Source organism: Mauremys reevesii, linkage group 2 (assembly GCF_016161935.1).
Source record: "Mauremys reevesii isolate NIE-2019 linkage group 2, ASM1616193v1, whole genome shotgun sequence".
Taxonomy (NCBI): Eukaryota; Metazoa; Chordata; order Testudines; family Geoemydidae; genus Mauremys; species Mauremys reevesii.
The window spans coordinates 157805732-157823457 of NC_052624.1; the positions used below are offsets into that span (position 1 = coordinate 157805732).

The 17726-nt window shown below is 41.7% G+C and overlaps 1 protein-coding gene across 8 annotated transcripts in view; it reads left to right on the top strand.

Annotated features, from left to right (window-relative positions):
* Window positions 1-17726, top strand: part of UNC5D (unc-5 netrin receptor D) — a 428876-nt gene that overhangs the window by 266051 nt on the left and 145099 nt on the right. For all 8 annotated transcript variants that reach the window (XM_039525941.1, XM_039525940.1, XM_039525939.1 and 5 more), the window contains one exon: window positions 7531-7749. In XM_039525941.1, the coding sequence (XP_039381875.1) occupies window positions 7596-7749 (154 nt within the window). In that variant the 5' untranslated portion in view covers window positions 7531-7595. The remainder of the gene's footprint in view (window positions 1-7530; window positions 7750-17726) is intronic.

Here is a 17726-nt window from a genome sequence, read left to right on the forward strand (position 1 = left end):
ATAATTTGAAAGCAAAACCCTTCAGAAGTTCCACCAGGCTTCAGATGAATTTGAAAACAAGTCGATGCACAAAAAAGATGTTGCAGGGGGGAAAAAGAGGCGGAAATTAAATAAATGAATAACATTTAGAAGAGGCTTTGATTTGGCCAAAAGCTGCTCTAGTGACCACAGCCAGAACATTGTTTTATTTATCTTGAGATACGTGTGTGTGTGTGTGTGTGTGTGTATTTATATTTCACATGGCATAAGGAATAATCTTGTAAACTGATTTATTTCTTAGGTCCTTATCCTGCATGGTGGCTGGGAGTAGCAGAATCTGGGTCTTTCAAGAGTATAAGGTTGTATCTTACTATATGCCCATTCACTGCTAATACAACGGGTCACTGATTCTGATTGGGGTCTCTGAGAGCTACTATTATATATTGATATAGCTAGATAAAAAGATACATGTCCATGTGTGTAGACATACAAAGTCACACATCCAATATATTTTCTTTACTCTACTCTAAATTTATTCAGATCATCCCTATCTAGCAGCAGGGACCTTACAGTATATCTGCAGCAAGTATACCTCTGAAAACAATGAACTGCACTCAATTCAGACTATCAGAAAGGGAGGTGAGAATTGTGTGATAGATTTTGCAGGTTCAATACATTTTTCCTGTTTCGACTAAGTCCTTTTAAATTGTTTTTAAGGAGAGTTGAAATGTCTCATAATACTCTGTCTAGTCTTGTTTTGCTATTGATTACAGTAGCTGAACCCTTTAGGACTTCGATGTGAAGTAACATTTTAGGCCAAATCCCATTTGCCTTAATCACACTGCTCCCATAATTTTACCTTCCACTGAAGCGTGTATGACTCTGTGGCATAGCATCTGCTAAGCACAGCCTCAAAATGAGTAGTGGACTGAGGGATTCAATTTGAAATCAAAAGACCAGATATTTCCGAGGTCTCTAGGAAATGGCCCATCAACTTGAACAAGTGGTATTTTGTGCAGTATTTCTGTAGGGTACCAGAATCAGTGGGCTATTTTCTGATTTCATTGACACTGCTGTGACTCTAGAGATCAGCTACTATAAACGGTGCACTGAATGAACTTCATCCAGATTGACAGCAGTCTAGAAGGCGACAGAATCTGGCCCAGTACCTGTTTTTACAGGAAAAGAAGAGGTTGTAAACCCATGCATGCCTAGGTGCGTGTAATGGCAGGTCACTTGAAGAAGCAGTGCGTGTGATATTCTAACATACCTGAACTTCCATAGGGAATGGAGGGATGTACTGGATAATCCCAATGGCCCTTTACAGATGACTGAGGCTGTAAGGAATGAACATTTGACCATGGAGAGCTCTTCATTTTTATAAATTGGCAGAAGGTAGTTGCTAGTGTCATAAAACAGTGTGTTCAGTGATTTAAACCGATACCCATTGTTCTCTTTGGACACATTCATTTACTGTATAGATCAGGGACGGGCAAACTTTTTGGATCGAGGACCACATCGGGTTTTGGAAATTGTATGGAGGGCTGGTTAGGCGAGCCTGTGCCTCCCCAAACAGCCAGACGTGGCTTGGCCCCGCTCCCTGTCGAAACCCCCAACCCACCCCGCTTCTTGTGCCCTGACAGCGCGCCCCCCCCCAAGACTCCTGCCCCATCCACGCCCCCGTTCCCTGTCCCCTGCCCCAGGAGCTCACAGCCCCGCCGCCCAGAGCATTGCGCTAGCGGCGCAGTGAGCTGAGGCTGTGGGGAAGGGGGGTCAGTGGGGGAGGGGCCAGGGGCGAGCCTCCTGGGCCAGGAGCTCGGGGGCCAGGCAGGAGGGTCCCGCGGGGCGGATGTGGCCTGCGGGCCATAGTTTGCCCACCTCTGGTATAGATTCTTCAAAGGAGTGTGAAATCTCATAATATCAGCCCTGATGCCTACCAAAGCATGGTCTTCTATTTACCCTGAGCTGCACTGTGATTCTTAATGTTTTCTGAAGTGCTTTGAGATTCTTTTTTGACAATTGTATAAGTTCATCCTATTATAGCACATAAATCATTTTAAATATGTGTTTTTAGTACGGAGGCAGTCAAGAACTACAGGCTGAGATGCAAAAGGGATATGCTGAGAACCGGAGACAGAAGAAAGCAACAAGGGGAAGGAGTATTTGGGGGTTGGTGCTGATGGAAGCATGAGAAGATATAGTAAGGATGAGAGCCAAGATAAAAAGAGTAAGAGAAGGGGGTGCTGACTTTGAAAGTGAACAAAGCAGTATATTTCTCAGTCCTTGATGTTAACTCCCTTTTAGCATCAGGAACTGTTAAAACTGTACATTAGGAGGAGCACACATCCCAAAATCATTGCTAAATTACGTGCTGGAGGAGACAGGAATATTTGTTCAGCATGCTGCTGTACCTGTTCCAGTCCCTGGGAGCTGTCACCAGGGTATTTCATGTATTCATCAAAGATTTTGCACTGTGCTTGCCAGGAAATGTCATCTTAATTAGGGTTAGAGTGTGAAGTGCAATGTGTGTGGGGAGGGGATGAGAGGAAGGGCAATGCTAATAGGTGGGATATAAAATATTTCTAGTCTAACACAGATCAGGAGTACTGCAGAACAATTTTTCTGTTTGAGCATGGTAATGGGGACCACAGAGAAAGTCCCATGTATCATAAATCACATTAAATATTTCATATATAAAAGTCTGGTTATTGTAGCACATTCAAATGGGTGTGCCTGCAGTTCTCATCTAATTAGGTAACCATATGGAGACAAGTAACATCTCCATAAACAAAAACCAAGGAATGCAATTCCTTAGTGGCTTTCCTTGAGATTAGGTAACTTCAGAGGCACAGATTTGCTTTCCAGCCCAACCGTTCATACTGTTGTATAATAAGCTATCTTGCTTACATACACTAAGGATAATGGAAGTCCTTATTCACTGAAGTCAGTGGGACTAGATTTTTCAGGTGCAGATTTGGAACATGAGGCCCTACACTATAACATGTGGTGTGGAAATGATTTCAAGCAGCTACAGTGTAAAAATATTCCAAGATCTACAAGTGAGCGATTTGGGGCAAGATACACAGGATTGTTACCTCCTCCTCCTCAGTATATTTGTTTCATTCTCCTTTTAAGTACATGCAATCTAATGCCAATTCAAGCCAAGATGAGTCTTCTTATTGATTTATATTGGCATTCTATTACAGTCATTGGAAAGTGTCATCTTGACTTTCCATTGACTTGTAATCTAAAGCCAATTTAAGTTGAGAGACAGACACAGCTTGGCTTGAATTGGCATTAATTCATACACTAAATGGTTTCTTTAGGAGTTATCTTCTTGCACCACAAATGAAAACCATGGAAGGCAAGATCAGTGTTCAAAGGATGACTGGTGGATAGTTAGTGTGATGCCGATTTAAAAAAAAAAAAAAAATTCCAGAGGCGGTCCTGGCAATTACAGGCTGATAAGTCTAACTTCAGTACTAGGCAAATTGGTTAAAACTATAGTAAAGAATAGGATCATTAGACACATAGATGAACACGATTTGTTGGGGAAGAGTCAACATGGCTTTTGTAAAGGGAAATCATGCCTCGCCAGTCTATTAGAATTCATAGAGGGGATCAACAAACATGTGGACAAGGGTGATCCAGTGGATATAGTGTACTTTGACCTTGTCAAAGACTTTCTCAAAAGTCCCTCACCAAAGGCTCTTAAGCAAAGTAAGGAGTCATGGGATAAGAGGGAAGGTTCTCTCATGGATCAGTAACTTGTTTAAAAGATAAGAAACAAAGGATAGGAATACATGGTTAGTTTCACAGTGGAGAGCAGTAAATAGCAGGGTCCCCCAAGGTTCTGAACTGGGACCAGTGCTGTTCAACATATTCATAAATGTGGAAAAGGGGGTAAACAGTGAGGTGGCAAATTTTTGGAGATGATACAAAATTAGTCAAGATAGTTAAGTCCAAAGCTGACTGCAAAGAGTTACAAAAGGACATCACACAACTGGGTGTCTGGGCAGGATGTCGGATTAAATTCAGTGCTGATCAAAGCAATTTAGTGCACATTGGAAAATATAATTCCAACTATACATACAAAATGATGGGGTGTAAATTAGCCATTACCAAGAAATATTGAAGTCATTGGATGGGTCTCTGAAAACATCTGCTCAATGTGCAGCGGCAGACAAAACAAAAACAAAAAACAATGTTAGGAACCATTTGGAAAGGAATAGATAAGAGGATAGAAAATATCATAATGCCACTATATAAATCCATGGTACGCACACACCTTGAATACTGCATGCAGTTCTGGTTGCTTCATCTCAGAAAAGATACATCAGAATTGGAAAAAAGTACAGACAAGGCAACAAAAGTGATTAGGGGTATGGAACAGCTTCCATATAAGGAGAGAGCAAAAAGACTAGGACTGTTCAGCTTGGAAAAGATATGACTGGGGGATATGGTAGAGGTCTATAAAATCATCAATGGTTTGGAGAAAAAGGATGAGAAAGTGCTGTTTATCCCATCATATAACACATGAACCAGAGGTTACCCAATGAAATTAACAGGCAAACAAACCTAAGGAAGTACTTGACCCAACACACAATCAACCTGTGGAGTTCATTGCCATAGGATGTTGTGGAAACCAAAACTATAACTGGGTTCAAAAAAGAATTAACTAAGTTCATAGAGGATAGGTCCATCAATGGCTGTTAGCCAAAATGGTCAGGAAGCAACCCCATGCTCTGGGTGCCCCACAAGCTGGGACTGGATAATGGGATGGACCCGTTGATAAATTGCCCTGCACTGTTCACTCTCTCTGAAGCATCTAGCACTGGTCGCTGCCAGAGACATGATACTGAGCTAGATGGTCGATTGGTCTGATCAAGTATGGCCATTTTTATGTCCATTAAATTTAGCCACTGATGAGGTTGGTTGGAGGATAGACTGATAGCAATATTAAAAAGAGATGGTGTTGTAATTTGACATGATACATTGTATGTATGTTAAAAGTGTAGTGGTTAGTAACACAAGATCTTCCTGGGCCACAAGGAGAAAAATTGCCCTGGTTCTTGCCTCAGTGGGTAATTAGCAATCATTTTTAAGTGACTTTTCATTGGTAGCAAGCAACTAAGCATCTGAGGACCTAGGAGGAAATTATGTCCTCCACTGATGTCAATAGGGCCAGGTTTTCACAGTATCAGTCCTTTGCCCCAAATGGTGAACATAGTAAGTGCTTGGCAGATGTTAGGTCTCTGTGTGGACAAGCTAGGGTATGAATCTGTAGTGCACTAAGTCAGTGCATGGAGCCTGCTATGTTGCACAAAAAGTTCTGTAGTGTGCTTTGACCTACTGCTGTTTCTCTTTTAGTTGTAGGTCAGTGTGCACTATGAGACTTTTAATGTACAGCATCAGGGTCCACATAGCAAATTAGCATGTGGCAGACTAGTGTGCTATTGATTTATACCCCAACTTGCCATGCACAAAGTCTCTGTATAGACAAGTCCTAACTAAGCAAAATGAAGGCTAGGCAATGTAACTACTAAAGTACAGTGTATGTTCTCATTATTTGACTAACTCTACATGTGAATAATTAACAAATTGTTCACTGTTCTTTTCCATCCACTCACTGTCTAATAGATTATTTGAGGATAAGCAAGGGTATGCTACTTTGTAAGGCTTTCAAGATATTGATGAAGGTTTGATGCCCATATCAAATCTTATACCTTTTTGTTATTTCTTCCAATGCTTGGATTCAATAAAGCCTGCAGGGATATGGTATTTATTGAAGATTGACATAATGGAAATTGACAAAAATGGTCAGTAATAAAATGCTAAGAATTATGATCTATTTTATGAAGTGCATTGTGAATGTAACTTAAAACATACCAAAGATCTTCTCTGGCCCATCCAAAAAACATTTTTGTTTTTCTGATTGAGATGTCTTTACACTACATATAAAGACTGTGTGTGTGTAAGATATCTTTACTTATATTTATATAAAATAATACATTACATATAAAATAATATATCATTACTATATTAATTATAAAACTATATATAAACATATATTCATAATTATAATAGTGTAAATATATTATATCATAATTATGGGTATAATGTTAAATAGCATTTATTGTCCGTGTGTTGTGAGCATGTGCACGCTTACAGATGAAAAATGATGTTTATATAAACACACACACACAGTTGAAAAATGATGAGGTATGTATTATTATTAAAAGTAACCACCGTATTCTCACTATTCCATAATATAATAGATCTGTCTTCTTTAAAAAATTGTCATGCTATTTCATTGTAATTTACCTTTCATCTAATTTCATCTCATTATTCTTATTTAAATCACATACACTGCCGTCAGCTATTCCTTTCTCTTTCACAGTGTGCTCTCTTTATCTGCCTATGGACTCTGTTCTCTGTTATCAATTGGCCATGCTGTACATATTCAGTCCTTTTTAATCTTTCTTCACAAATCAGGCCCTACTGATTTATTTTTGTTGCCATTCTCCGAGTTCCTTCACAAAGCTGCCAAGCCATTGAAGTAAATATACAGGGACCAAATCCCCCTTCCATTGAAATCAATGGGAGTTTTACCATTGACTCGAGTGGGACCAGGATTTGCCTCTGTTAAAACAGAGTTGTAACAAATAACAGGCTTGTATTGCAGTACTTCTCTCTTGCCCTTCACAGTCTTGAGCATCTGGTTGACTAAGTCTGGGAGTACAGAGTGTAAATGGCCTTGTCCTACAAGGAGTTGAGTGCCCTCAGGTCCTACTGATTGTAACAGGAGCAGAGGGCGCTCAGTACTTCTCTGGACAAATTCAGCATCTTGCAGGTTCTGGCTCTATGAAAGCTGCTAGGTGAGATCTTTCCCTTCCTTGGTTATCTTTAAAAGGACAATAATAAATTGAATCAATATCAAAGTGTGTTGAAGTTTCTTCAAACCCTGTTAGAGGTGGCTGTTTGTTTATTCCACTGCCAGGATGCTAAAATAACACTGGTCATATCAATAGACTTCTGTATGGTTAATGTGCTGATCCCTTTTAAATCTGCAACAACTGCCTAAAGGAAATTAAATGCAATATTTGAGAGGAGGGTGTTCTTGTGGTTAAGACACTGGACTGAGACTCAGGAAATCAAACATCCTGTTTGAGCTTGAGCAACTCAATTTCTCTGTGCTTTGGTTCCCCATCTGTGAATTGGGGATAATGATAATGATACTTCCTTTGTCTGTCTTGACTATATTTAGATGGCAAATTCTTTGGGCAAGGGTCTCTTTCTTACTATTGGTCTGTACAATGCCTACCATTCCAATCACAAGTGAGGCCCATAGGTGCTACCATAATACAACTAGATAAGAAGTTTCCAGGTATTATTTAGGCAGCAAAATAACATGGCAGAAATGGTAGAAAATCGAGTATTAACTGAACCCAAACCAGAAGTATTCCTATTGAATTATAGGCTAACATGTAAGTCATTGTCACCTCTTCTGGGTTCCAATATGCAAAAATTTCTTTTCTTCTCTCCTGCCAGGAAATGACAACAGTGAAGCCCTTCCTGAGTCTATCCCATCCGCTCCTGGAACATTGCCTCATTTTATGCAGGAACCAGATGATGCTTACATCATTAAAAGCAACCCCATTGCCTTGCGATGCAAAGCCATGCCCGCTATGCAGATTTTCTTCAAGTGTAATGGTGAATGGGTCCACCAAAATGAGCATGTCTCTGAGGAAAGCATGGATGAAAGTACAGGTAAGAATGGGACTTATGTGTTCATGCGAAAATATCTTAGAATACATTACTTATTGCCAAAATGCAAAAGGCAGAGGGGAGAAATAGGATGTAGAGAGAGATTTAGAGGGGAAGAATAAAGGGCACCTCTTTCAGAAAGTTGAGGACAACAGCTCTTAAAAGACAGAAAGGGAGAGCCATGGATGGAGATAGTGTAGGAAAAGATTACCCCTGAAACGTATAGCTGTAATTAACTATTCTGGCTGAATAGACACAGGGAAAGGGAGAGAGGAAAGGTGAGTGGGGCTGCAGGAAGTAATAAGTGTAAAGGGGAATGAAGTTTAATACAGTCAAAGTTTTAAAGAGGTGGTTAGGGGCTGGATCCTGCTGCTTTTCTTGCTGCTGATATCAACGAGAGCAGGATTAGGCCTTGAAAGAGAATGACTGAGGGGTTTGGAGGGAGCAAGAGTCCCTGGTATTGCAACTAAGACACCTGTAGCGTGAACTACAAGTAGGGAATACCTGTGCATTTACGGAACCCCTTGTCCCTACCCAGCAGGGATGAGCTTGGAAGTCTGTGGCAGTGCTACTAAACTGTATGGCTTGAATGCTCCCCCCCCCCCCCCCCCGTGGGATATTTGGCAGCTAATGAAGTTAAGTGGGAGCATTGCATCTTGTAAAAGTATGTGTCTGAAAATAGAGAGCGAAGAGAAGGAAGAATGCTGAAAAATGATCAGCAGATTTTATCATGCTCCTATACCATCCTATAGTCCCTCTCATTTACAGACATCTTGATAAGTATTGCAAACCAATTTAAAGCGGCACCCTCTTGTAATTTCACAATTCTGTTTTCCTTATTACCTTCCTCCGCCTGTTAAATTCCAAGATTGCTGGGCAACTCCATGTCTTGGAAATAGCTGTAGATATAACATCCTCTCTGTCGGTACAATAAATTCCTTTTTTGGGGAAAAATGCCACCATTTAAAAAAGTTTCATATCTAAAATGCTGGTGGTGTAAGGCATTCATGTGTAAGTGACAGGTTCTGAAGAGATTACACACTAAAGGCTTTTTGTAAATACTATTCAGGATGAATTTTAATCTTTACAGTTACCTTTTTGAAAAGCATTTAATAGGCATAACCTTTACTTCGAAAGACATTTCTGAATCAATATAGAAGAAATGTCGTTCCTAAATGTTTTTCTTCCATATGGTTAATGAAAATGTGTCTTGTCCACACTGCAATTATGTTTTCTAAGCCTTGGACTAATAGCAAAATTGATTGAGAGAGCAACATAGATTTTTTTTTTAAAATTGCACAGGTAACATTGAGATTTTTGAACTTAGTGGCTCAGGCAATTACAAATTGGATATAGAACCTAAAAATTGCAAGCTTGAATGCAGCCCAGCATTAGAACTGACCAAAAATTGTTACTATTTGAACATGGATATGGTTAGAATCCTTTTTGTTTGGATTTTCAGAATCCAAAATGCGAGTGAAGGCTGCATACATTGAGCCATAACCATAAATGAAAATTTATTTTTTCATTTGTCTCAAGTGTCCTAAAATAGTTTATGGGTATTTTAGTCTTTTTGTATGTTTACATCTTGTTCTGAGACATTTAATGGGGGTGAGGGTGGGGGTGATGGAGAATGGATGGAAAGCTCAGTGGCCTTAAATTGAGGGATAGACCTGGTGAATTTTTTTTTTCAACTACTTGTTTATTGCCATTTTTGTAACTTAGTGTAAACTTTCCAAAAGCACATAAGTCCTGCTGACTTTAAAAAAAATTTTACTTCTGCTCTGTTTATTGCTGGGAGTTATAATGCAGATGACCAGAGCGGATTTCCAGGTGTGCCTCTTTGTTCTGAGAATTGACATTTAAACCTCTAGCAGAAAATGGTACCAGTGAAATCGCCAATTCAAAAGCTAGAAAGGAAGATTCCAATAATTCTGGGAACTATACTTGTGAAATAGTGGGTACATGTGTATTACAAAGGAGTCTATAGGTGTGACAAACACTGGGTAATTGCCCAGATGTGTCTCTACAACCCTGCATGTTCCATCCCTTTGGGGTTAAATCAGGTGGTACTGGTATCTCCTTTGTATACAATTTACAATATATGCTAAACTGGAGAATGCATTCAGTGCAAGACTTTAGGTCTTGGTATCTCCGCTCAAAGCGGAAGCTCTACTACTTTTGAAGTATATGGAGTATTATTTATTGTTGTCTAAAGGGACTGCAGATTGTGGCATACTGTCACCATCTAATAAATACAATCTGATATAATACAAGTACACTTTAATCTTGTTGCTAGGATGAAGATGCAAAAGTCATTTTAGCTTCACTTAATCATTAGATATTTAAAAAAAAAAAGATAGTAAGAAATACGGCATCTCTTTTTTAAATTATCCATGTTTAAATTCCTGCTACAGGTATTTCAGCCTGCAGGCACTAATCTGCAGAATGGATGGATGTACTCTTAGCTCAGGAAGCCCAGTTGTGCTATCTGTGGTATTGGGCAATATGAGCTGTGAAGTCCCTTTTAATCTCAAAGTTTCTTTGCATTTTAATGAGATGCACAAAATATAAAACTGTATTTCTGTATCTAGATTCTCAGTGACAGAAAAATGACTTTAATTCTCCTTATGTGGTCCACAGTTTCTGAGGCATTCTATAGTCTTCAACAATTGAGTTAACAAAGCATTCACCTCTCAGGACATATGGCGAAAATGCCACATGTCTGAAAGCATGTGACAGGTCATGAATGTGATTGCTTGTTCTGATTCCTTGATATTTAAATCTGAATAGTATAATGGCTGCTACAGCAATTTGTCCTAGTTCTTATCTGCGTCACTCCTCCAAGGTTTAGACACTAGTAAGACAGTTACTGGCAGGCTGGCATGGCATTTTGGGTACTGGGCAGCCTTCAGTTTTAGAGTGCTTTTTGGAATTATGCCAAGAGTGCACCCTCCTATTCAGAGAGAGTCCCTAGAACTTGTGAAAGCAGATCATGTTAAATGGAAGTGGATCCTTCGCTCCCTGCCTTTCTGTTAGCAGTGAGTGTGAAAATTGCTGAAGGGATAAACAGAAAGATTATGCCCAAAAGCAGCGCGCACGCACACACCCTCCCAAAAACTCTAAATTTCTAAAGAGGAAATTTAATAACAAAGCAAGGAATATATATCTGCAGATTGCTCCCAGCAACTCCTGATCAGATGTACACAAGAAGCACTTGGCAGTGGTAGCAAAGGCACAATGCTACTGATGGGTTTTATCTACAACTCATTATTACACTTGTATAAAAAGGTAGGAGGGACAGCTGGTGGTAGGCATTGGGCTTACTTTGGCACTGCAATGAATATTAAATGTGATTTTCTAGATCTGGGTATTACAAAGCAGAAATAATAATCTTAGAATAAGACAAAGGTCTTTATTAATTTGAAGGGTAGAAATAGTATGAAGGAAGGATGGGCTTTTGGTTAAGACTGAGACACAAGAGGACCCGGATTCCAGCCCAGCTCTGCCATAGCCTCCTTGTGTGACTGTAGGCAAGTCACATAATCTCTCTCTGCTTTGGTTCCTGATTTGTAGACTGGAGAAAGTCAAACTTCCTTTACCGCACCCTAAGTCTGTTTTACTCATTTACAAGGTAGGGAGTGTACTATGTGTACAAACAATGTCTAGCACAATAAAGACCCAGTCTTAGGCCATGTCTACACTACGAGCTATGGGTGGGATTCCCCTGCTCATGTACTCATACTCCTCCTCTCTCATTGAATTAGCATGAGTATGAACAGCAGCATAGCAGTGGTAGCGGGGAGGCATGGCTGATTATATATCCACTGCGATTGTATGCTGCTGCTAGTGCTACCATGGCTAATTATACTCACACTAGCTTGATGAGTATGTGCACACAAGCAGGGGAATGACAACTAGCTCACCGTGTGAGATTTAGCTTTAGTTGGGGCCTCTAGGTGCATCTGTAATAAAAACATTAAATTAAGGCATAACTTCTTTCTGATTTTTTTATTTTCGCTTGAACATTCCAGAACATACCTCAAATTATTTTTAAAATACTTCATCTTTGGGGTTCCCAACAGGATCAGACCTGTGAAGAGTAACTAGAGTTTTCTTTTCTGATAAATAAAAGGATTACAGCAATAACTGCTGTCAGCGTTTTTCTCATTTAAACAAATAAAACTGACAAATGATGAAGTTCTGTGCTGCTGCGTTATGTTTAGAGCATACAGAGCAATTATTCATCTGCTGCCAGCATTAGTCTATCTGCAACTAAACCATCCAACAGCACAGAAAGCTTATTAGCATATCAGTACCACAATCATAATTTTATATTCTGTAAGGCTGTACTGTATAACAAAAGATGACAGTTATAATTTGCACAATAATTTGAAGGGTTGGACTTTCAGTGCTTATTAGAGTTATGCAAGTTATCAGGTACAATTCTGCTCATGTTTGACATGCTAGCTTTTGTTTGCATGGATTTTGGGCTCTACCTATGACATTTCCTATGAACAATTTTGCTGGTATCTCTTGAGATGTAGGAGGTAGATGGATATACCTTCTCAGTACTATTGAGTGAACTGCAGTGATGAGGAACTGCAGCACTTTCCTCCTGCCACAAATAGGACTACTTTGCCCAAGTTTTTCTAAAATAGTTGTAAATAGGATGGTGCTCTGATGAAGAGAGAAGTATTTCTAAGCATTTCCCAAGTATTTTGGATGCCTCTCTTGGGACATCTTAAAGGGTTCTGATTGTTCAGGAAATGCTGAGCACCTGCCTTATTAAAACCAGGAACTTTTAATGTATCTCTACTTAGGCAATCAAAAATATTAATCGCTTTTGAAAAAAATTAGGCTCTAGGTTGGAGATAACATATCTTAAAAAAACTTAAGCCATAATTGGCTAAATCCAGAATGATGATGGCTCAACATTTCATAGTAATAACGAGGAGTCATTTCCAGGCCCTTACTATTCACGTTAGAAGGAGAATCGCTGTACGTTGGTAACAGTACAGGGACTATGAAACACTTTAAGCAGTTCTGGAAGACTTCAACTCTAACAAGTCGCTGCTGTATATAGTATGGCTTTATCATGTGCAGCATTAGGCAGATATATAATCTGAAAGTCATCTGATATGGCATGGGTGCCCACACTTTGTCCAGCTAAGAGCTGCATTGGCAACTTGCCTTGATTCAGGACTGCCCCAGTGAAGCCTATTGCAGCTGCCCTCATCTTTAAACCATAGATCAACCTACATACATGGCTGAGCTATTTTCAGAATTGTAACATCAGTGTGCGTATTTAAACAAAACAAACCAGAAAGATGTTTGCTTGCTTGTTACAGAATGAGCATTTGAGTGACTAATAGGGCTAATGAGATACCTTTATAAAAGATCACAAGTTTGGCCATCCCATTGAGTAGTGTGACAAAGCAAACAGAGTAAGCGAAAGAAAAGTAAAATGTCCTCTAACAGCTGCTGGCAAAGTAGCACAATTTTTGTTTTGCTTTACAGCATTTAAGGCTGATTTGACCTCCCCTCTAGTATTCCTGGTGGGCCTTATCTCTACTGTTTACTGAAGGAACAGGTTGACTTCCTAATGCCTTTCAGAAGTGAAATACCCAGCTGTTAATGATGCCTGAGATTAAGTGGAAGCCAATTTATGGAGTTGAGGTTTAGAAATTCCTTGCTGCTTTATAAACTTCACAGGCATGAAATATTTTGAGATTGAGTTTCCATTCATTTCCAGCCAAGGGGAAATAAGTATCTCAGGATGGCACAGGAGGGGAGAGAGAAAAAAGTGGCAGGAATGAATGTGCTCCATTTTCAAATTAATGCTTTTATGACCAGCTATCTTTCAAATTATTTGTGATGCCTTTTTGCTGGATTTGGATTATATCTCCACTCCCCCAGATTGTCCTACAGTGAGTGTCAAAGATGTGGCTAACAGCCACAGCCTATCAGTCTAGGGAGGGAAGGATGCATGGACCCTGACTCTCCTCTCAGTCTTGTCTAGGAAAAAAAGAACCTTCCAGTTCCACTGCTAGTGTAAAGGAGAGGAGAATCAGGGCCACACTTTGTAGTGTAATGTTATTTTCCCCTCTCTGATTTGTGGCTATCCTTAACATATCATTTTACCCTGGAGGTGAGATGGTGTCTTTCTTGAACCAAGCTGGAAATATCTGGGGTCCCCTGAAATGCCCTTTGCAAACAGAAAAAAGGATGCAACTGACTGTGGTGCTCTGTTCTGAAAGAGAATGTTAGACAAGATCAAGCAATCTCTGGCCATAGCGACAATAAGATGAAAGCAATCATATTTAAAGGGCATTTGTAGAGGAGTGGACACAACCACAGTATCTACTTCTGTGAAGTGTAACTATACATGAAAACAGTTTTCCTGATGGACTTGGTATTAGAGCTGGTTTTTAAAAAAAAACAGCAAATGTTTAGATTTCAACAAGATTTTTAATGGAAAAGTGTTGAAATGAATCATTTAGTCTTATTTCATTTTGATTAGGTAAAAACATTTAGTTTAATTACATTGTAAGTCAAAATGAAATTAAACTAAAAGTATAATATATACATTACAATATTAATGTTAATTTAATTCAATATTAGTGAAACAAATATTTTGATATTTCCAAATTGAAATGGTTCAGAATTTCCATTCTGTGAAAAAATTTGAAATATTGGCATCATTCCAAATTGGAACAAAAATGAATTACAAAATGTCATAATTTCCTATAGGTCAGAAATTCAGTTTTCTAACCGACTCTGCTTACTACCTTCTCCATTCTCTTGCAGTAGCTCAATAAAAGTGGATTATGGCTGCATGGCTTTTCATTTGCTTTAATCCTCAGTCCAATTGTTGTTCTTCGAGTGCTGTCCCTGTGGGTGCTCCACTGTAGGTGACGGTGTGTCCCGGCGCTGTTGATCGGAGATTTTTGGTAGCAGTGCCTGTTTGGGACGCACACACTCAGTTGGTATCTCCCGTCCCATTGGAATCTTCCTGAGTGCGTGCGTCCCGCACCCTCCTCAGTTCCTTCTCAACCGTCCTCGGCCGAAGACGGGATTCGGAGCAGTGCTGATCCTCTTCCCTGGTTTGTGAAGGAAACAATTACAAAGAACATAGAAATAGTTAGTTAGTAACATCCCAGTTGTTTCCCTTCCTTTAGAATAGTTACTTAGGGTACGTTTACACTTACCGGGACGGTCGACGCGGCGAGTTCGACTGCTCGTAGTTCGAACTATCGCGTCTGATCTAGACGCGATAGTTCGAACCCCGGAAGCGCTAGTTCAAACTCCGGTACTCCACCGCAGCAGGAGGAGTTGCCGGAGTCGACCTTGGAGCCGCGGAGTTCGCTTCCGCGGCGTCTGGACGGTAAGTAAGTCGAACTAGGGTAGTTCGAATTCAGCTACGTTATTCACGTAGCTGAATTCGCGTACCCTAGTTCGACCCCCGAGCTTAGTGTAGACCAGGGCTTAGTTTAAAAAAAATCCCCTTAAGTTTGTCTCCCACTGAGACACTCTCCCCTGACATTACTAGTGCAATAATGCCAGGGGATTCAGGATTCAAGGAATGTGCTTCCTGTCAGGACTTCATGCCAATGTCCGATGGACACTCATGCTGTGTGAAGTGCCTTGGCGACACACGTGTCCCTGCCAAGTGTGTCCACTGCACCAGCCTCAAAACCAGGACTCGTCCTGACAGGGACCTGCGGCTGAAACTGCTTCTCATGCAGAAACCCCTGCAGCCGCCTCTGGAGATGGGCAATGGCAAACCCTCTCCCTCACGCTCTGTGGCCAGGTCCGAACTGACCGGGAGCATGGCTTCACCCTCTCTGGAGCAGAGGCAAGAAGCTCTGCAGCTGCCTATGGAGCAGGGCAGTAAACCTGCTCCCTCACGCTCCCCTGCCAAGGCAGAACAGACCGGGAGCATGGCTTCACCCTCTCTGGCAGGGGCGGCTCTAGGTATTTTGCTGCCCCAAGCATGGCAGGCAGGCTACCTTCGGTGGCTTGACTGCGGGAGGTCCCTGGTCCCGCGGATTCGGTGGCACACCTGTGGGTGGTCCACTGAAGCTGCGGGACCAGCGGACCCTCTGCAGGCATGCCGCCAAAGGCAGCCTGCCTGCCGCCCTCGCGGCAACCAGCAGAGCGCCCCCCATAGCTTGCCGCCCCAGGCATGCACTTGGCGTGCTGGTGTCTGGAGCCGCCGCTGCTCTCTGGAGCAAATGCAAGAAGCTCTGCAGCTGCCTATGGAGCAGGGTAGTAAACCCGCTCCCTTGCCAGGTCAGAACAGACCGGGACCCCGGCTTCATCCTCTCACGTGAAGAGGCAGGAAGCCCTAATGTCTCCTCTCAGAGACACTCAAGAGGGTAAAGGATCTCCTGCAGGGTCTTTACCCTTGGTGCTGTCTGACCACCCCTGCACTTTACAAGCAGTTCTCATGGGGCTCAAAATGTCTTGACCTCCTGGACCGCAAGGTTTATACTCTTCTACTTTTCAATTTAGAATTTATTCTACCCTCCTTGCAAGCTATGACCATGACAACTACAACAAGTTCTTTGATTTGCCTCCCATATACCGGAGGACAGGAGAGCGGACTTCCAGTTAGTCCTCGTTGAAGGTCAGTTGGTGTCTAGGATGGCACTACAACCATCCATGGACATGACTGATCCAGCGGCCCGCACCACTGCAATGGTGATGTGCTGGTCTTCTTGGCTCTCGGCATCCGGTATCCCCAAAGATTTGCAGTCCAAAGTGGAGAGTCTCCCCTTTGACAAAGATATCCTCTTCCCCCCCCCCAAAAAAGGGGTGGGGGAGAGATGAAATCTTTCACACTATGAAAGACTCCAGAGCCACTTGGTGCACATTGGGCATATACCCATCCCTCATCAGGAGACAATGGTATCAACCTTACCAAAGGTATCAACCTTACCAAAGGCCCAGCACACAACAATATCACCGACCCCAGTCCCTGTATGATACTGGGAAAAACTGCAACAGACCTCCTAGATGCAGGCAAAGCCAGGTGCAACCAACTACTTCCCACCATTGGGTAACAAACAATTTTGAAGTACTGGTCGGGGGTATATGCAACCACCCTTTGACTCCGCCGCCTATTTGCCCATTTGGCTACCGCCTCCTGACTTTCCACCATGTCTGGCAACATATCACGCAGGACCACTGGGTCCTGGAAATAGCTGTCAGGTTACTCCATCCCTTTCCTATTTCCTCGCCCACCCTTTCCCCTTCCTCATCCCTCTTAGGGACCCCTCTCATGAGCACCTTCTCTGCGTGGAGGTGGCTCATCTTCTCCACCTAGATGCAGTTGAACATGTGCTAACGCAACATCGGGGAAAAGGATTCTACTCCCAAAAGAAAGGCGGGGGGTGGAGACCTATATTGGACCTATGCCAACTTAACAAGTTTGTACATGTACAAAAATTCAAGATGGTCACATTGGGCACAATAATACCCACACTGCACAGGGGAACTGGTTCACAGCCCTCACCTTACAAGATGCCTATTTCCATATATACATTCATCCAACCCAGCAGACATAGTTTCTGCATAACACTGACTCTGCCACCAAACGTATTGGCCTCCCTACATTGGTAGACAAAACCAGAGAACCTATGCACGGACGTTCCCTTCCATCCACACTCCCCAGTACTCATGCTGACCACAGTCACTTCCCAGATAGATCGCAGAGCGCACTTAGGCGACCACAAGGCACAGGACCGCTGGTCCCTATCAGAGATGCGTCTGCACATCAATCTCCTAGAACTCCAAGCTGTCAGGCAGGGAGGAGCACAATCTCACTCCCTATGCACAACAGCCATTAAACTATGGAATTGGTGCATACATCATCACATAAGTCACCGCTTCCTACTTGCCCATGTGTCACAACACTACCGCCGACAAACTCAGCAGACACGAATGGGAATTACATCCTTGATACCCCAACAGCT